The 21,175-nt window shown below is 43.2% G+C and overlaps 1 protein-coding gene and 1 pseudogene across 7 annotated transcripts; both read left to right on the plus strand.

Moving 5' to 3' along the window:
* Positions 1-3,490: 3,490 nt before the first annotated feature.
* LOC123135582 (indole-2-monooxygenase) lies at positions 3,491-8,925 on the plus strand. 7 transcript variants are annotated; one of them, XM_044554707.1, is made up of 7 exons: positions 3,491-4,444; positions 4,655-6,479; positions 7,050-7,089; positions 7,173-7,341; positions 7,434-7,513; positions 7,953-8,079; positions 8,594-8,925. In XM_044554707.1, exons 1-2 carry the CDS (start codon positions 3,491-3,493, stop codon positions 5,279-5,281), a joined length of 1,581 nt encoding a protein of 526 aa, XP_044410642.1. In that variant the 3' UTR covers positions 5,282-6,479; positions 7,050-7,089; positions 7,173-7,341; positions 7,434-7,513; positions 7,953-8,079; positions 8,594-8,925. The 7 variants fall into 7 exon arrangements, with proteins under 7 accessions (XP_044410642.1, XP_044410643.1, XP_044410639.1 ...); XM_044554708.1 differs by having other exon boundaries at positions 7,189-7,341; XM_044554704.1 differs by having other exon boundaries at positions 7,050-7,341.
* A 3,080-nt stretch (positions 8,926-12,005) lies between these two features.
* Positions 12,006-21,175, plus strand: part of LOC123138727 (indole-2-monooxygenase-like) — a 49,269-nt pseudogene continuing 40,099 nt past the window's right edge.

Raw genomic sequence — 21,175 nt, forward strand, 5'->3', positions numbered from 1 at the left:
TTCTCTTTGTTTGACAGGGTTTGGAAACAGTTCACCACCATTGTTCCGGCACTGTCGAAGGAGCTGCGATTTACACACCCAAAAGTAAGTACTACTAGCTAGTTCCGTGCATCTCCCATTGATTCTATCTAGTTTCATCAAAACAATTAAGCATGCTTGATTATCAGTTTGATTGAAATCTATTTCTCGTAAAGTGCTTGTGGCAGAAGCTGGGAATGATTTTTGTGAGTACTACATTTGCAAGTTCATCTACAACTCGACGACCTCTAAGCGGGGCTACTCTAAATAAGATTTTGATGTACGTAAACAAAAAAAATCATAATTCTATTTTATTAACATCATTTGTGTTGAGTTTCATTCATATACATGTATTGACCCACTTCTTTAAATTAGATGTGGGAGAGGTGGGATGAACTCCTACACATGATCGCATACGAGCAATTCAAGAGGAATTGGCGGGATTATTTCTTGACCACGTCATAAATAAAGACGGAGAATACCATGTGGAAGTTCAAATAGACCTTAGATGCTAGGGTTTGTAAGAGATCTTATATTGTATATATGTAGCTAGTAGCATCGGATAGATATATGGAAATTTGTTGTTCGACCAATCTCGCGGAGAAAGAGAGGTCGATCACTTCTCTCTGTATATGTTCATGACGATCTTGTGTATTTAATGGTTCCTTCATTTGCTGGCAGGAGGAGAGATCCTAGTCACCCTTTGACTCATGAGAGAAGAGGCGAACAGGTACGCAACGAGGCTACGTTGCTTTGTTTTTGATCTTGTGTATGTTCATGACGATCTTGTGTATTTAATGGTTCCTTCATTTGCTGCCAGGAGGAGAGATCCTAGTCACCCTTTGACTCATGAGAGAAGAGGCGAACAGGTACGCAACGACGCTACGTTGCTTTGTTTTTGATGTTATACACTATTTCATCAAAGGCCCACCTCAAAATGCATGAACAAAAAAAATCACTCTGTTATATGCATGCTACTTATGTTCAATAAAATTTGTCCAACTTACAAAAATGAAATACAATATGATATGTATTTTTAGTACATATTTTATTAATTAAAATATTCATATTTCATCAATCAAATTTCATAGAGATATATGACGTCACCTGCCGTTGGAGATTCTAGCCTTATGACAGGTTCGGGACTTTATTCCGCAAAAGCTTCATTATTCTCCTAATATTGTGACAACGTACTGAATGCAACATTGCTATTCGGCAATACAAAGGGCCTCCATATACTGAGGAATTCTGCAATGTAACTTTATAATTTTAGAATTAAACCCCTTTCACCTTAGAAAAAACACGCGAGGTATCATCTTGTATACCTAATATTTTAGATCAGCAAACCAACCTGTGGTTAGATGGTTAGAGGGTCTGTGATATCCCCAGCCCACCAGGGTTCAAGTCTTTGTGCTCGTATTTATTCCTGGATTTATTTCAGGATTTTCGGTGATGCGCATTCAGTGGGAGGAGACGTTTCCGTTGACGACGAGGTGGCTACGTCGACTTTGTAAATTTCAAGATGATATGCCGGCTCAGTCTTTCGGAAGTGCTCATAGCGGTAGGGTGCACGTGCGTGCGCTTAGAGCATCTCCAACAGGCGCGGCAAAAGGCGCGCCCGCGCGCTAAAAATTGCTTTTAGCGCGCGCCGGCCGGTTCCGCGCGCTCTAGCGGTGGCAAGAACTTACCGCGTGCGGGAAGAGTTTGCGCGCGCGCGGGAGAAAGCGGCACGCGGCGCGGTAGATTTGGTGCGCCGCTTCACGCGCGCCTATAAATTTCCACGCTCGCCACGCGCACAGAGCACAACCACGCGCCCTCCCCTCGCAACCTCGCCGCTTTGCCGCTTTCCGCGCCACCACCGCGCCACCATGCCGCCGCGCCGTCGGGGTGCTTCGGGCTATCGCGGCGTCCGCGAGCGCCCCAACGGCTGGTACTCCGCCGAGATACAGTCCGACGACGTCCAGCTCGGCCTTGGGACGTTCCGGAGCGCGCACGAGGCGGCCCGCGCGTACAACGCGGTGGCGTGGCGCTTGGAGAGGCCTCGGTCGAAGATGAACTTCCGGGACATCTTCACGCGCGTCAGGGGCAGCGCGTCGCCCCTCCGCCGCGTCTCATCACCGACATGGACCGTGCTGGCCACGCTCGGCGGCAGCGCCGCCTCCTCGTCACCGAGGAGGACGAGCGAGCCATGGCGGAGTGCCGCCGTCGCCACCCGGAGGACGTCGCCGACGAGCATGCCTACTGGGCGGAGAGGACGGCAAGGCGCCGCGCGGAGCGGGCTGACCGGCGTCAGCGGAAGGCATTAGCGAACAAGCAGTGCGATATCGTTTCAGCAGGTGGGAGGTCGTTCTTCACCGCGGACGACGAACGTTGGGACGACATATGGATCTCAACCTCGGACGACACCGACGAGGATGATGATGGTGATGGTAGCGACTTGGAGTAGTTTCTGTATATGTATGCCGTAGTAGTTTCTATCTATCTATCTATGCCGTAGTAGTATCTATCTATCTATATATGTCGAACTATCTATCTAGTTGCACCGATCTAAAATATCTTTGTATCATTTTTTTATCTATGCAATTAATTTTAAAAAAATGTTGTAGAATGTGCACGCGCGCTGCATTTTTACCGCACCTGCTGGAGCTGCGCGCGCGGCTTTTCAGCGCGGCTGCTGGAGCAAACGCTGCGCGCCGCGCTAAACCAGGCGATGGCGCACGCCAAATCAGTTTTTAGCGCGCGACGCGTTCGGCGCCTGTTGGAGTTGCTCTTATAGGGGTGAGTGTATGCGCCTGTATATGAGCGCTTGCGTATGTACTGTATTAAAAAATATATTTTAGATCGTGATGATTAGAAAATTATCACAGAGTAGATATAAAATAAAAAAAATCACCGGGCTGCTAACACTAGTTGACTCGTAGGTTTTCTAGCATTTTGTTTTTAGCAAAAGATTGCCTCCTGGTTCCGCCGCGCGTGCCCATCAGTCAGGTCGACAAATCCAGCTCCGACAAGAAATCATTGGGACATAAATTTGTTGGTAGGTCTGCCTATTTATTTAATCTATTCCCTCGGTTTTAAAATAGTATTTCCTTTGTCACGGTTTAGAAGATGTACATGAGAAATCTTTAGGACCAAGGTGTTTCACGATTGTACTAACTTTATATTAAAGTCGTCTATTTTGAAACGAAGGGAGTAAATGAAAAGCCGCAAAATCCAAACCACATCTCGTCATCACTGACATAAATTTTGCATGGTAGGTCTGCCTATCTATTCTATCTAAATGGAAAGTCAAATTGCCTGGCTGCTATCAGCTTCCTTGCTACACTAGTGATTCTTCGTACGCATCTTCCTGAATTATTGTTTTTCTTTCTTGAATTATTGGTCTGGTTGGTTTCACTCGCTAATTAATTCTCCACCAGCGAGCTATAAAATGCAAACTTTTACCAGTTCATGCACATCTTTAATTGTCACCATGGCGGCTCAGCTAGTGGCAGCACTCTTATCTCCACAAGCACTATTGCTTTATCTCCTGCTCCTCCCTATCGTCCTCCTCTACTACTCGGCAACAAAAACAAAGAGATCGGGGAGCGAGCAGGCTGCCGCGGCGGGCCATGGCGAAGAGCGCCCCCTTCCTGCGCCTCCGAGTAAGCTCCCTCTCATCGGCCACCTCCACCTCATCGGCACCAACCCCCACGTCTCCCTCGCCGCGCTCACCGCCCAGCACGGCGACGGCGGGATCCTGCTGCTCCACCTGGGCCAGGTGCGCAATCTCGTGGTCACTACCCCGGGCGCCGCGGAGGCGGTGCTTCGCACGCACGACCACGTCTTCGCGTCGCACCCGCAGAACGCGTTCGCCGACACGCTCCTCGACGGCTCCGACATCGCCTTCGCCCCCTACGGCGAGTTCTGGCGGCAGCTGAGGCGGCTGGTCACCACGCACCTGCTCAGCGCCAGGAAGGTGCTGTCGCTCCGCGCTGGTCGCGAGGAGGAGGCACGCCTGGTCATGGCCAAGATCCGCGACGCTGCGGCCGCCGGCGCCGCCGTGGACGTGTCCACGCTGCTCGCCACCTTCACCAACGACGTCGCTTGCCGCGCCGTGTCCGGCAAGTTCTTCCGGGAGGAAGGCCGGAACGAGCTGTTCCGGGAGGTGATCGACGGCAACGTCGCGGCGTTCGGGGGGTTCAACCCGCAGGACTACTTCCCGAGCATGGCCAAGGTGGACGCGCTGGCGCGGGTGCTGTTCCCCAAGATGACTCGGCTGAGGAAGAGGTGGGACGGGCTGCTCGACAGGATCATCGACGACCACGCCACCAAATCATCGCTGCAGCAAGAAGAAGATGAGGAGGAGACAGACTTCGTGGACGTTCTCCTCGCTCGTCAACACGAGTACAGTCTCACCAGGCAGCATATCAAGGCCATTTTGGTGGTACGTAATACCTAATTTCCAAGAGAATCTCTTTGCACTATGTAGCACTTGCTAATGTTCATCATATATTCCCCCTGTCCGGAAATACTTGTCATAGAAATGAATATATCTAGACATATTTTAGTTTTAGATACATCTTTTTTTATCCATTCTTGGGCAAGTAATTCCTGACAAAGGAAGCATTTAATTAGATCGAATCCATGTCTGCAGGACATGTTTGTAGCTGGGACGGACACGTCATACGTAGTCCTAGAGTTCGCCATGGCCGAGCTCATGCGAAAGCCACACCTCATGGCCAAACTCCAAGCCGAGGTAAGGGAAAAGACACCAAAGGGCCAACCAATGGTCATGGAGGATGACTTGGGCGGCATGACCTACCTAAAGGCAGTCTTGAAGGAGACGCTCCGGCTGCACCCACCATTGCCCCTCCTCCTCCCACACTTCTCTGTGGACAAGTGTGTCATTAACGGCTACACAGTCCCCGCCGAAACTCGTGTCATCATCAATGTGTGGGCCATCGGCAGAGACCCTGGGTCGTGGGAGGATGCGGAGGAGTTCATCCCTGAGAGGTTCGAGGACATCGCGTCCCCCGACTACAAGGGGAGGGATTTTGGGATCCTGCCGTTTGGAGCCGGTCGAAGGATATGTCCCGGGATAAACTTTGGCATGGCCTCCGTGGAGATTATGCTCGCCAACCTTGCATATTGCTTTGATTGGGAGCTCCCGGGTGGGATGCAACACAAGGACCTCAATATGTCAGAGGTGTTTGGAATGACGATACACCGGGAGGAGAAGCTAATTCTTGTCCCAACAACACGAGATGTTAGTCATGAATAATATATAGTTTACATGCACTTGTAAGGGTATAGATGCTATAGTACTTAAGAGTGTTATTTTTGTATGCTGGTAATGTTTAGATGTATGGTGCAGTGTTACAAATACTATGGTTTTCCTCTAGTGTTGTTGTATGGAGTTTTTTCAACATCACTTTGGAAGGCGCCACATTTAAGATGGTCAAAGTCATTATGGGGCCTCTGCCAACTAAAATAAGTGCACGTGTGTAGATAGGGAAATGGTTGGAGTACTCAATATATATCTCTTTAGTAACTTGGGCAATATCTGGGGTGAATAGGTCAAAGAGGTTGTGGAACTGTACATCAACTCGTTCATCCTTCATAAGGACAAGGACTACATACTCATGCCCTATTCACCTCTAAGTCTTATTGTAATTTGTATTGTCAAAATGTTTACCTTTCTTTATGCACTTACATCCATGCAACTTTCCTTTCACTACCCGAAACAGAGTTTTTCGTGACGGCCACGTACGATCGTGACGGCCACGATGGCTCCTTCAGGAACGTGAACGCGTTCCTGACGTGGATGGTCCGTTGAGAGGAATGATCGCTACGTTCCTGACGTTCTGCTTGATAGCCTTCAGGAAAGAGATTAACCTTCAGGAACGATGTGGCACGTTCGCGTCGGGGGTCATATCCACGTCGCGAATCAATTGCGCACCTTCAGGAGCGCGTACGTGGCCGTCAGGAAGACACAAGTCGCGGGACGCGGAGATATTTTCTCTTGCGAGAGGCGCGTGCACGCTCAGAGTTCAGATCGAGGGCCTCCACTTGCCCCCGTGCCAGCAGTCCAGTTCAGATCCACCGCCTCCATCCCCATCGAGCACAATCCACCTCGCCGTTGACTGCTGCCTCCCTCCCCATGGAGCGCCGTCCACCCTGCCGTTGACGGCCGCCTCCCTCCCCATGAAGCGCCGTCCACCTCGCCGTTGACGGCCGCCTCCCTCCCCATGGAGCGCCATCCACCCCGCCGCTGGCGGCCGCCTCCCTCCCCTTGAAGCGCCGTCCACCTCGCCGTCGACGACCGCCTCCCTCCCCATGAAGCGTCGTCCACCCCGCCGTTGAGGGCCGCCTCCACCCCTCCAGACCGGCCACCTCTTCGCTGCGAGCCTAGGACGTCCAGATCTGCCTACCTCGGCTCTGACTTCCAGATCCTCCCCCAGATCCGCCTGCGTGCAAAGGTGACTCCATCCCCGTCCAGGGCCCCCCTGCTCCTCCTCTCCCTAATCTGGCTGCCGTGTCAAATAATTTTACTTCTGCTGCAGAGCTAGATCTACTCTTTTGTTATTCCTTGCTTGTTGTTACTCTGTACATTGTTGTTTGAGATCGACCTCAGATATTGTTTCATTAATATAGTATGTTAATCTTCGCATATATTTCTTCATGGCTTTGTTCTGCGTTTTAGTTTGTGACAAAGATTGCCATGCATTCTTTGGTGTCAAATGACCTTGTGTACTGAAAGCTGGTGCAATAGAATTACCTTGTACAATCATCCATATATTTTATGGTAAAAGTAAAAGATTATTTATTTCATTTTTAATTCTGAACATGCCTCGTTGTGCATCTTTATGTCAGTGTGAAAGGACTTCTATAGGGAGAGAGAAATTGCTATTTAGGATTGCAATTTAGTTGTCAAATCTGTCTACTATTGCCTTTTTGGTTCACAATTAGTTTCCAAATTTAGTACTTAAATGATGCTAATTTTGCTGTTTGAGTAATCGTGCACTTGTGATAAATTCGCTATGTTTCAGGGGTGGTTCATGATCATCCATTCAGACCAAAAGCATGTTGGTAAGTTGCATTCAGTTTATGGTGGGAAAGATGTATTGCCATAGGGAAGCTACAAAATTGAACACTTACAGGTGCATGGGTAGTTTATTTGAGTTATAGGTGATGGTGCTATAAGGAAAGCAGTGCTTGTTGCAAAAGCTAGGGAGAAGGATGTAGGACAATCACACTCTGTTGTACCAAGATTTATTGAGGAAAAATGTTCAGTTGCAAAGGCACTGCAAAAATGATTCTCTTCTGACCAAACATCTACAAGTATTGTTCATCTTTTACTCATATTTGCTTTGATTGTGTTACAGATCCTGTTGATGCTTTGCACATAAACTGAACCATTTGTTGCACTGTAGTTGGTATATGTCAAGATGGGATAGGAAATACCCAAGAGCTTCTTGCTTTTCATGATGAGCCAATGGATGGTAGTGATCTGGTAAGTAGTGCTTATGATCCGCAATTCCTCTATGCAAACTATTCTTACGTTGAATTTCACAAGTATATCTACGTATAATACATGCAGATTGTAATGTAATCAGAACAGGGTGCGTCATAGTAGTTCATGTGTTGATGATAATCTATGATAAGAAACAATCTATTTGTCTCATACAAAGGCAGTATTTCTAGAGTCTCTTGTGAAAGAAAATCTTACTCTGATATAGGCATAGTTTTTATGGCTTCAGAGGCTGCTGCCTACTCCCTCTGTCCATGAATAAGTGTACATCTAACTTTTGTCATGGAGGGAATAAGTGTCTGTGTATTTTAATCAGTGGTTGCTACCTGCTTAAGTGCCTGTGCATTATGCGTCTATTCATGTACAACTCAATTGGTGGTGGTTATCATACAAAGTTAACTATTTTTCTCTATACTTGTAGTGCTAGCCTAAAAAGCCGGACATGGGGACATGCTCAGACATGCGTATGCCGCCGTATTTCGTGATTACGAATGAAAAAAAGAATGCATAGGGAGCATGTCCTCCCAATGGCAACCACACCAGACTAGGTAACCTCGACCTCTTTCATCTATTTGAATTTAGTTTTTGTTGAGCTGCTGCTGCTGCTGCTTGCTTCCCCTGTTCGTCATGCCCTTGCTGCTTCTACTCGCTAGTTGCTTCCCCATGCTGTTCATGTGCTGCTGCTGCTTGATTGCTTGTTGCTTCCCCATGTTGTGCACGTGCTGCTGCTTGCTTGTTGGTTGCTTCCCTGTTTTGCTGCTGCCTGCTTGTGTCGAACTGTTGATTGGTGCTTCATGTTATGGAACACCAAATCATCAATGGGTGAGAGTGAATGAGGACAACCTAGACCTGGTACTGACAATTCGAGACTTTTTCATTTTATTCCTGTTACTTCATGATTGCAGCCTACACTTGGCACCAAGATAAGACTTTTTCACTTTCTTGCTAGCAAATAATGTGTTTCATTAGGTGGATTTTATATTTTGGTTTGACAAGTTGTATATGTACCATAGATTTGCCTTTCACCTTGTTCACTGAAGTCTGCTACATTTTTTGTTGTAGGGGTGAATGGATCCTCCCAAGGCCAAGAGAATGCTTGTACTCCATTGACAAATTCTTCTCATCCTGAAGATCTTGCTCATGCTACACACCTGGATGAGCGTGGTTCTACTCCAAAGAGGATAATCATTCAGGAATGCCACTAGCATAATTAGTGTTTAATATCGTGAACCAGGGTGCAGGTAGCCTTTTATTTTTTCACTTGCTTCTCTTGGCAATTCATGTAAATTCGTGGCAAATCATGTAAGTTGAGGTTCTATGAATCATGAGTTGGGTATGAATATGTGGATCTTGTGAACATTGAGCTTTCAATATAATTGGTTCATTGTGAATTATGAATTGAATGTGATTTTCAAATGCGCTGTGCGACCATGGTTTGTGCATGATATGAGAGAGGATTTGACACATTGCTGTGAATTTTCATATATAATTTTGCACTAATTTTTAATAATAGGTTTTGCTTCTCATGGTTGATTCCTGACGGACATGGTAATTTATACCTGACGATGCCAGCCGTCACGAATATCCCCCAGCTCATTCCTGAAGGTACGCACCAGTTGACAGGAATAGGTTAGGTTCCTGACGGCAAGTGTTCCTGACGGTGTTTCCTGACGGTCTAGCCTTCAGGAAAGCAGAGTTTGCGCAACTCAGGTCACCCGTCAGGAAATGCCGTCAGGAACCTCATTCGTGACGGCCACCTTCAGGAATAACAGACATTCCTGACAAGCTGTTACTGACGGGGAATTCCTGACGGTAGTGCATTGTTCCTGACGAAAATGGCTCATTCCTGACGGGTTTCGGCCGTCAGGAAAAGGTCAGTTTGGGGTAGTGTTTGATCTCGTTTGTATACATCCATGCAACTTTCCTTTCATTATAATCAATCTGAAATTTCTAATGTGGTAAAGTGTGTTCATCAACGAAACATGCCTCTTCATTTTGACAATTTCATGTCCCATTATAAATATGTTTAGTTGGAAAACTCTTTTTTTTCTATATATTTGATGTGTTTCCAACTTCCTGAATAGCTAACAGGGAAATAGGGTATGTTTGCCAAGTTTAGTAGCTTTATTTATAATCACCGACGAGGAGAAGGACCTTGCTAATCTATTCATACACTATGAAACCTTTATTTACTAACTCGTAAGATATATAATCATATACTCTAGAACGTTATACTTACTTGTGGCTAATATGGACAACATACTATCTAGAAACATCTAATTTGGCGCTTATTAGACATTACGTTTCACATCCCTCTTTTGTATAGCACTTACATATACACTACTACTCATCTGAATCTCATCAATTATTGGTAGAGGCATTCAATTTTATCATTTTCTCTCTCTTTCTTTCTAGAAGCATTTTTTATTGAAGGAAAAGTTTTGTACATGTAGGGGCCTTCCCTACTGTTTATACTAAAAAAGACAAGTTCATGTAAAAGACAATGTAGAAGATAAATAACTATCATAACATGAGTTAATTTTTTGTTCAATTCTAGACCAGTATATATTAGAATGATATAATGTATAACGAAAGCACTACTACAAAATCATCATATTCGAGATCATACATTAAAAAATGAGTTATAAAAAGGTAAAAGTATCCATGGTACATATTTAATTAGGGCATGTTTGCCAGCTAACAGCTGCTGTCGTATGTTTCAGAACAACTTAAGCTTTGTTAGACTCTAGCTATAGTTTTTGTTAGTTTCACCTGTCTATCTTTTCTTCGATTAAAATTGTAGTAGTAAATAAACTAATCTGCGACTTAGTCTAGTTTGTTAGGATAGTTTGTTTGCCCTGATTGGATCATGGGATGAGAGGATGCAACAGTCATGGCAATATCTTTGGGAGGCGTGCGAGGAGCAGGTGAATGGCGGTGCTCACACGGACGTCCCATGTTTTCCCCTTTTTAGTTGCTTGTCGAACACGACACAAAAATATTATCTCTCATGAACATTTCCTGATCTCGTGTGAGCTCGAGCTAGGTCTAACAATGTCCAGTGCTCATTTGCCAGCTAACATTTGGCTCGAGCTTGATATTCTGAGAAGCTAGCTCGTAAAGTGGAGCCCCCCTCTAATGTAAAACAACGAAGTGGATGAAGCCCGGCTTCTCGAAACAATAGATATAGAAAGTTCATCAAAATAATGTGGGGAATGCCACCGTAAAATAATGTGGTGCTCTCTCTTGTTTCCTCATTTCCCTCAAGCTTGTGCTAACCCTAGAGAGGCCACCATCACCCATGTTCACCATGTCGTCGGCCTTCCGTCACACAACCAGCGACCTGCCACATCCCCGTCAGATTCCGGTGCATCTTGCTGCCTTCTCCCACTCTCTCTCGTAAAGCCCACCATTCTCTTAATTTCCTTCTCGTCTTCCCCCATCACATCCTATTGCTATGACGACCCTCCTCACCGCCAACTTCAACGAGCTTCCCCATCGACACCCTAACGCCCGCCTCAACCCAACTACAAAGGAAGAAGTTCTGTCGCTCTTACCCCCCCCCCCTAATGCATAGTCCTATTAACATACAACTAACCCTATGGTGTGATCCACACGCACACACATGTGATGGGCAAATAGTAACATAACCAAAAGCTATTTAAACAAATCATAGCAATTCACGAATTACCCATATGACAAATATACTCAAACACAATAGAGATGACCCAAGCCATTTCATAAGAATTCATAGCACAAAAGCACCATGTTCAAGTAGGGGATTACAGCGGGTTGAGGGAGAGTGTGACATCTATATAGATCAAAGTGACATCACATATGAACTAACTCATACTATCTAGCAACAAGTTCACAACATAGCTCATGATAAGTTCAAAACATAGTTTACAACCAGTTCACAGGTTCACCAACCTGTTGGGTAAGCAAACAAGCTAGAAAGATCAATGCCGATAACCAAGGCAAGGGCCAACCTCGTAATGAGGATAGAGACCAGAAAGGGCCAGACGCCGCCGCCCAAAAACAGTTTCCTCCTGAAGTTAAAGACATTAACATGATATATGTCACGCACATCAGCGGGAAGGAAAGGAAGCGTGTGCTACACGAGGTGTAAACCGTGGAGACAGTAGGGCCGAAGAAAAAATTGAGGCCCGACACATTTTGGAGGTAATGAAATATGTCCATGCAGCACCAATGCTTAGAGTTCATCAAATACACCTATCAAGCTGGTGCCAAACGAAGAAAGTCAAAACATGAAGGTTGTTCCTTATTTCCATATGAGTTCAACACATTTCTGAATGTTTACAGTTTTTTATGCACCTACATCCATATGTAAACTTCCTTTTGATTTTGTTTGCGTGATAGTTACTGGATCATCATCAATCTAAAGTTTATAATGTGCTTTGATTCCTGGAAGGTGAAAATCAGAGCTTGAGAGAGATAGTGAGGGTTTCGGATGATGCTTTCTTCATGTTTTTATTCATACGAGCATGTACACCTTAAGCCAAAGAAAGCAGACAAAGTAGTAGTAGAAGAAAAATTGTTTGTCGAACACGGCCACGAGGAGGAGGCGCACCTGGTCATGGCCAAGATCTGCGACACCCCCGCCGCCGGTGCTGCTGTCGACGTGTCCATGCTCCTCGCTGCCTCCACCAACGCCATCGCGTGCCACGCTGTGTCGGGCAAGTTCTTCCGGGAGGAAGGCCAGAACGAGCTGTTCCGGGAGGTGATCGACGGTAACGTGGCGGCGTTTGCCGGGTTCAACCCGCAGTACTTCTTCCCGAGCCTGGCCAAGGTGGACGCGTTGGCGCGGGTGCTGTTTGTCAAGATGACTCGGGTGAGGAAGAGATGGGATGGGCTGTTGGATAGGATCATCGACGACCACCCCAGCAAAGTTGCATCATGCAACAAGAAGATGAGGAGGCAGACTTCATGGACGTTCTCCTCGCTCGTGAATACGCACTGATTAAACACCCAGGCATCATCTTCATAAAAGTGTCAGGCAGCCTCTACAGCATGGGTCAAGGAGTAATGTAGCAAACAACATAGTTATGATAAAGAGATGGGTGAAGGGGAGATCTCTCCTTTTATATACCTGCCTCCTGGAGGAATTCTCAAGTATGACCGTGAAGAACTCAAAATCATCCAAGTCATACTCCGGTATGGCAGAGCGCAGCATGCGGTGGCGGCCTCCCCCCATCTCTGATAAGCAGCAGAAGTGACCAATTAGTATTAAGAACCATATTTATAAACACAGCTAGCTAGAACCATATTTGATAAATGGACCATATGCATATCTACTCCAAATTGGCTCTAATCCAACTTGGCTCTAATTCTATTGTATCATGTTTCAAATTGATCATAGACAAATTGATCATAGTTAATTAGCAGTAATAAAATTTGATTACAAGCGAGGTGAAATGCTAACATACTCATTTTTGAGAAGGATAAAAGATATTAGTCAATAGAAAAAAATGTTGACCAAAATACCACTATGTTATTACAATTGTTGTTTCCGTGCTACTACAGTACACAATGTGCGTAGATTCAGGTTGCCACTAGATATCACAAATCCAACCATTTTACACAATACCACCATCGCAAGTCACAAAGTTATCATAGCTTCCATGGATACACCAAATGTGCATCAAAGACAATACAATAAACACGGCAGTTCAGTTCAGTTCAGAAGCTATGGTCAAATATGGCAGTGTTTAGTTCAGAAGAGTGCAAAATAGTAGCATTCTTAGATCTCAGTTTGCCAAAATAATCTGCAGCACCCATAATTCGGTTCTTACAACCAAAGTTGCCCAATTGACTCGTTACTAGTTACTACTCCTAAAACAACAACAAGTGGTGATACGTCTCCAACGTATCTATAATTTATGAAGCATTCATGCTATTTTATTATCTGTTTTGAAAGTTTATGGGCTTTATTATACTTATATTATTTTTGGGACTAACCTATTAACCGGAGGCCCAGCCCATATTGTTGTTTTCTTGCCTATTTCAGTATTTTGAAGAAAAGGAATATCAAATGGAGTCCAAAAGGAATGAAAGCTTCGGGAGCGTGATTTTTTGAACGAACGTGATCCAGGAGACTTGGAGTTCAAGTCAATGAAGCTTTGAGGTGGCCACGAGGGTGGGAGGTGCCCCCCTACTGGGCGCGCCCCCCTGTCTCGTGGGCCCTGACCAACTTCTTTCACCTATATAAGTCTATATACACGAAAACCTTCGGATACAAAGATAGATCGGGAGTTTTGTCGTTGCAAGCCTCTGTAGCCACCAAAAACCAATCGGGACCCTGTTTCGGCACCCTGCCGGAGGGGAGGATCCCTCACCGGTGGCCATGTTCATCCTCCTGGCGCTCTCCATGACGAGGAAGGAGTAGTTCACCCTCGGGGATGAGGGTATGTACCATTAGCTATGTGTTTGATCTCTCTCTCTCTCTCTCTCTCTCTCGTGTTCTTGATTTGGCACGATCTTGATGTATCGCGAGCTCTGCTATTATAGTTGGACCTTATGATGTTTCTCCCCCTCTACTCTTTTGTAATGGATTGAGTTTTCCTTTTGAGGTTATCTTATCGGATTGAGTTTTAAGGATTTGAGAACACTTGATGTATGTATTGCCATGCTTATCTGTGGTGACAATGGCATATTCATGTGATCAACTTGATGTATGTTTTGGTGATCAACTTGCGGGTTCCGTGACCTTGGGAATTTACGCATAGGGGTTGGCACACGTTTTCGTCTTGACTCTTCGGTAGAAACTTTTGGGCACTCTTTGAAGTACTGTGTGTTGGTTGAATAGATGAATCTGAGATTGTGTGATGCATATCGTATAATCATGCCCACGGATACTTGAGGTGACAATGGAGTATCTAGGTGACATTAGGGTTTTGGTTGATTTGTGTCTTAAGGTGTTATTCTAGTATGAACTCTATGATAGATTGAACAGAAAGAATAGCTTCGTGTTATTTTACTACGGACTCTTGAATAGATAGATCAAAAAGGATAACTTTGAGGTGGTTTCTTACCCTACCATAATCTCTTTGTTTGTTCTCCGCTATTAGTTGCTTTGGAGTGACTCTTTGTTGCATGTTGATGGATATTTATATGATCCAGTTATGTTATTATTGTTGAGAGAACTTGCACTAGTTAAAGTATGAACCTTAGGCCTTGTTTCCTACCATTGAAATACCATTTACGCTCACTTTTATCGCTTGCTACCTTGCTGTTTTTATAATTTCAGATTACAAATACCTTTATCTACCATCCATATTGCACTTGTATCACCATCTCTTCGCCGAACTAGTGCACCTATACAATTTACCATTGTATTGTGTGTGTTGGGGACACAAGAGACTCTTTACTATTTGGTTGCAGGGTCGTTTGAGAGAGACCATCTTCATCCCAGGCCTCCCACAGATTGATAAACCTTAGGTCATCCACTTGAGGGAAATTTGCTACTGTCCTACAAACCTCTGCACTTGGAGGCCCAACAACTTCTACAAGAAGAAGGTTGTGTAGTAGACATCAAGCTCTTTTCTGGCACCGTTGCCGGGGAGGTGAGTGGTTGAAGGTATATGTTTAGATCTTGCAATTGAATCTTTTCGCTTCTTGTTTTATCATTAGTTTAATGTCTGAAAGAAAACTACAAAAAAATGGAATTGAGTTTGTCTCATACGCTTCATCTTTTTAATATATTTCGTGAGAATGATGGTAAAGAAAACTGTGCTCAAGTGCTAGAAGAAGAAGTCTATATAATGTTTGGCACTAAATCTTTGAATGAAGAGCATGATTGCAATGTTACTAGTATGAATTCTTTGAACACCCATGATGCTAATGATATGCAAAGACACAAGCTTGGGGATGCTATGTTTGAGGAATATGATTTTTTTTGTCACCCAAGTTTTGATGAGAATATTTATTATGATGAAAGCATGCCTCCTATTTATGATGATTATATTGACGAAAGTGGATTTGGAGAGGTCATGACTTTAATTAGTGATGAATCCACTATTTCGGAAGAGGTTCCAATTGATTATGAGAACAAAGTTGCTATCTATGATGATTATTGTGATGACTTGTATGCTATTAAGAATAATTATAACCATGAAACCTGTCATCATGATTTTAGTTTTCAATTGGATTATGCCTCACATGATAGTTATTTTGTTGAGTTTGCTCCCACTACTATTGATGAGAAGAAATTTGCTTATGTGGAGAGTAGTAAAATTTCTATGCAAGTAGAACGTGAAAAGAATGCTTTAGGTGCTGGTTATATGGTTGAATTCATTCATGATGCTACTGAAAATTATTATGAGGGAGGAACATATGCTTGTAGGAATTGTAATAATATCAAGTTTCCTCTCTATGTGCTTAAAATTTTAAAGTTGTGCTTGTTTTGCCTTCCTATGCTAGTTGATTATTGTTCCCATAAGTTGTTTGCTCACAAAATCCCTATGCATAGGAAGTGGGTTAGACTTAAATTTGCTAGTCACATTCTTCATGATGCTCTCTTTATGTTTCAATTCTTATCTTTTATGTGAGCATCATTGAAATCATCATGCCTAGCTAGGGGCGTTAAACGATAGCGCTTGTTGGGAGGCAACCCAACTTTATTTTTGTTCTTTGATTTTGTTACTTTTTAGTAATAAATAATTCATATATCCTCTGGTTAGATGTGTTTTTGTTGTTTAATTAGTTTTCGTGCCAAGTAGAACCTTTGGAAAGACTTGGGTGAACTCTATGTGATCTTGCTGTAAAAAACAGAAACTCTTGCGCTCACAAGGTTAGCTACCATTTTTTACTGGAGAGTGCTTTTAGGTTGATTATTTTTGAAGATGATTAATAGACAAATTCCTCAGGTCCACCAATTTATATCAGAATTTTTGGAGTTCCAGAAGTACACGTTTGATACAGATTACTACAGACTGTTCTGTTTTAGACAGATTCTGTTTTCATTGTGTTTCTTGCTTATTTTGATGAATCTATGAGTAGTATCGGAGGGTATGAACCATAGAGAAGTTGGAATACAGTAGGTTTAGCACCAATATAAATAAATAATGAGTTCATGACAGTACCTTAAAGTGGTGGTTTGTCTTCTTGTACTAATGGAGCTTATGAGATTTTCTGGTAAGTTTTGTGTGGTTGAAGTTTTCAAGTTTTGGGTAAAGATTCGATGGACTATGGAATAAGGAGTGGAAAGAGCCTATTATTGGGGATTCCCAAGGCACCCCAAGGTAATATTCAAGTACAGACAAGAGCCTAAGCTTGGGGATGCCCCGGAAGGCATCCCCTCTTTCGTCTTCGTTCATCGGTAACTTTACTTGGAGCTATATTATTATTCACCACACGATATGTGTTTTGCTTGGAGAATCATTTTATTTTGTTAGTATTTGCTTTCTGTTATTTATAATAATGTTTTTCATCTATATTTTTGATAAAAATGTCAAGGATAGCCTTTACAATGCTTATTTTGCAAGTATACATGTTGCTGTTTCAAAACAGAAAGTTTACCGCTGTTGCAAAAATTCCCTAGAAAAGTAAGAGAGTGATATAATGTTGAATATTTTTGCATAATAAGCTCTGATAAATCTTCTACAGCTTAATATTTTTCTTTTAATTTTTGGAGTTAGGGAAGTATGATGAATCTTGCATTCTTTACAGACTATACTGTTTTGGCAGATTGCTGTTATGTTTGCAGTGTTTGCATATGTTTGCTTGTTTAATGATTCTACTTGAGGATAGGAGTATTAAATATGCATAGACATTTAGTATGAAATGTTGAATAATAATGTTAGTAATTTGTTACAGTAGGAAATGATAAGGTTTTTGCATTGTTTTATACTAACTTATCTCACGAGTTCTTGTTGAGTTTTGTGTGGATGAAGTTTTTGAGATTTAGGAAAACCCTGATATAAAAGGAATTAAGGAGACACAAAAGCTCAAGCTTGGGGATGCCCAAGGCACCCAAAGATAACATTCTAAGAAGTCTCAAGCATTCAAGCTTGGGGATGCCCCGGTAGGCATCCCACCTTTCTTCTTCAACAATTATCGGTTAGTATCGGTTGAATCTAAGTTTTTGCTACTTCACATGAGTTGTGCTATTCTTGAAATGTCATTTTATTTTGTTTTGCTTGCTGTTTGAATAAAATACCAAGGTCTGAAATACTTAAATGAGAGAAAGTCTTCACAGGGCTACATAATTATTTAACTACTCATTGATCTTCACTTATATCTTTTTGGAGTAGTTTGTCATTTACTCGTGTGCTTCACTTATATCCTATGAGTAAATTGTTGAATGAGTTGAATGTCATAAATCTGAAATTATATATGCTTCATATGATTATGCCGTGGGGAGTAATGACTTCACATATAAGAAGTAGAGGTTGTAAATTTATTGAAGGTTAGGAAGCATTGTATTGGTCATTTGAACAATTCATGAAAGAATATTGAAGGAACAGAGATTTCACATATAAATATACTATCTTGGACATCTTTTATAATTGTGAGCACTCATTAAGTATGACATGCTAAAGAGTTGATGTTGGACAAGGAAGACAACGTAATGGGTTATGTTTTCTCACATCTCAGTTAAAGTATATTGTCATGGATCATTCAAACATGTTGAGCTTGCCTTTCCCCCTCATGCTAGCCAAAATTCCTTGCACCAAGTAGAGATACTACTTGTACTTCCAGTATCCTTAACCCAGTTTTTGCCATGAGTGTCCACCATACCTACCTATATGCGGTATTTACCTGCCGTTCCAAGTAAATTTGCATGTGCCAAACTCTAAACCTTCAAACAATAATCTGTTTGTATGCCCGAATTGCTCATGTAGTGACTAGGGGCTGTCAGTATCTTCCATGCTAGGTGGGTTATTCTCAAGATGAGTGGACTCCGCTCATCATTCACGAGAAAAATGGCTAGTAACCGGGATGCCCAGTCCCATGATCGAAAGATCAAAATCAAATCAAAAATAATTGCAAACATAACTCCCCCAGGATTGATGTTAGTTGGAGGCACCCGTTGTTTCGGGCAAGCCATGGATTGATGATTGTTGGTGGAGGGGGAGTTAAAACTTTACCATTCTGTTTGGGAACCGCCTATAATGTATGTAGTATGGAATATATTGGGAACTCTTGGTTGTTATGTTGACAATGAGATCATACCTCTCAAAATTATTTATCTCTATTTCAAAATCGAGCTCTGGCACCGCTGCAAATCCCTGCTTCCCTCTGCGAAGGGCCTATCTTTTACTTTATGTCTTTTAATTTATGCAAGAGTCAAAGTGATCTCCACCTTTCCCTTTTTCATTTTATCCTTTGGAAAGCACCTCGTGTTGGAAAGATCCTGGTATATATATCCAATTGGATATAAGTTAGCATGAACTATTATTGTTGACATCACCCAAAGGTGAATATGTTGGGAGGCAACACTATAAGCCCCTATCTTTCTCAGTGTCTGATTAAAACTCCATAACCATAAGTATTGCGTGAGTGTTAGCAATTGTAGAAGACTAGGTGATAGTTGAGTATGTGGAGTTTGCTAAATCAAAGCTCTGACATAGACCCTTCCTGAAAATAAGATGAATTGCAATTTTTTCATGACTAAGAATGAAGTTTGCTAGTTTTCAAGAAAGTTTATGGTCTATGCTTTAACATGTGAATAGATTGTTACTTGATCATGAAAAGTTTTATGAGATGAACTACTGTTATGACATATAATCATGCTAGAAAAGGTGATTGAAATTATCATTGATCAAACTTGTGCACCTGCTAGCATTCACACTTTATAAATTCTTTCTTTTATCATTTACCTACTCGAGGACGAGCAGGAATTAAGCTTGGGGATGCCGATACGTCTCCAACGTATCTATAATTTACGAAGCATTCATGCAATTTTATTATCTGTTTTGAATGTTTATGGGCTTTATTATACACTTTTATATTATTTTTGGGACTAACCTATTAACCGGAGGCCCATCCCATATTGATGTTTTCTTGCCTATTTCAGTATTTCGAAGAAAAGGAATATCAAATGGAGTCCAAAAGAAATGAAAGCTTCGGGAGCGTGATTTTTTGAACGAACGTGATCCAGGAGACTTGGAGTTCAAGTCAATGAAGCTTTGAGGTGGCCACGAGGGTGGGAGGCGCCCCCCCCTACTGGGTGTGCCCCCTGTCTCGTGGGCCCTGACCAACTTCTTTCACCTATATAAGTCCATATACCCTAAAACCTTCGGATACAAAGATAGATCGGGAGTTTCGTCGTTGCAAGCCTCTATAGCCACCAAAAACAAATCGGGACCCTGTTTCGGCACCCTGCCGGAGGGGGGGATCCCTCACCGGTGGCCATGTTCATCATCCTGGCGCTCTCCATGAAAAGGAAGGAGTAGTTCACCCTCGGGGATGAGGGTATGTACCAGTAGCTATGTGTTTGATCTCTCTCTCTCTCTCTCTCTCTCTCTCTCTCGTGTTCTTGATTTGGCACGATCTTGATGTATCGTGAGCTCTGCTATTATAGTTGGACCTTATGATGTTTCTCCCCCTCTACTCTTTTGTATGTATTGCCATGCTTATCTGTGGTGACAATGGGATATTCATGTGATCAACTTGATGTATGTTTTGGTGATCAACTTGCGGGTTCCGTGACCTTGGGAATTTACGCATAGGGGTTGGCACACGTTTTCGTCTTGACTCTTCGGTAGAAACATTTGGGCACTCTTTGAAGTACTTTGTGTTGGTTGAATAGATGAATCTGAGATTGTGTGATGCATATCGTATAATCATGCCCACGGATACTTGAGGTGACAATGGAGTATCTAGGTGACATTAGGGTTTTGGTTGATTTGTGTCTTAAGGTGTTATTCTAGTATGAACTCTATGATAGATTGAACAGAAAGAATAGCTTCGTGTTATTTTACTACGGACTCTTGAATAGATAGATCAAAAAGGATAACTTTGAGGTGGTTTTGTACCCTACCATAATCTCTTTGTTTGTTCTCCGCTATTAGTTGCTTTGGAGTGACTCTTTGTTGCATGTTGATGGATATTTATATGATCCAGTTATGTTATTATTGTTGAGAGAACTTGCACTAGTGAAAGTATGAACCTTAGGCCTTGTTTCCTACCATTGCAATACCGTTTACGCTCACTTTTATCACTTGCTACCTTGCTGTTTTTATAATTTCAGATTAAAAATACCTTTATATACCATCCATATTGCACTTGTATCACCATCTCTTCGCCGAACTAGTGCGCCTATACAATTTACCATTCTATTGGGTGTGTTAGGGAAATAAGAGACTCTTTGCTATTTGGTTGCAGGGTTGTTTGATAGAGACCATCTTTATCCTACGCCTCCCACGGATTGATAAATCTTAGGTCATCCACTTGACGGAAATTTGCTACTGTCCTACAAACCTCTGCACTTGGAGGCACAACAACGTCTACAAGAATAAGGTTGTGTAGTAGATATCAGGTGTCCACGGTGGTGGCGGGGAGGGGCGATGAGGTGGCCGGGTGGAGGAGGGGGCGACGGAGCGGCGGGGCGGCCGCGGTGCTGGAGGAGAGGGGCGTCGGGGCCGCCGGGATGGAGGAGGGGATCATCGCGGCGACGGTGGT

Source organism: Triticum aestivum, chromosome 6B (assembly GCF_018294505.1).
Source record: "Triticum aestivum cultivar Chinese Spring chromosome 6B, IWGSC CS RefSeq v2.1, whole genome shotgun sequence".
Taxonomy (NCBI): domain Eukaryota; kingdom Viridiplantae; phylum Streptophyta; class Magnoliopsida; order Poales; family Poaceae; genus Triticum; species Triticum aestivum.

Bases quoted from the DNA above. Each gene is read 5' to 3' on its own strand.
- LOC123135582 (XM_044554703.1), top strand. From the start codon at position 3,491: ATGGCGGCTCAGCTAGTGGCAGCACTCTTATCTCCACAAGCACTATTG. The intron at 4,445-4,654 runs GTACGTAATACC...CCATGTCTGCAG, and splicing joins ATATCAAGGCCATTTTGGTG to GACATGTTTGTAGCTGGGAC.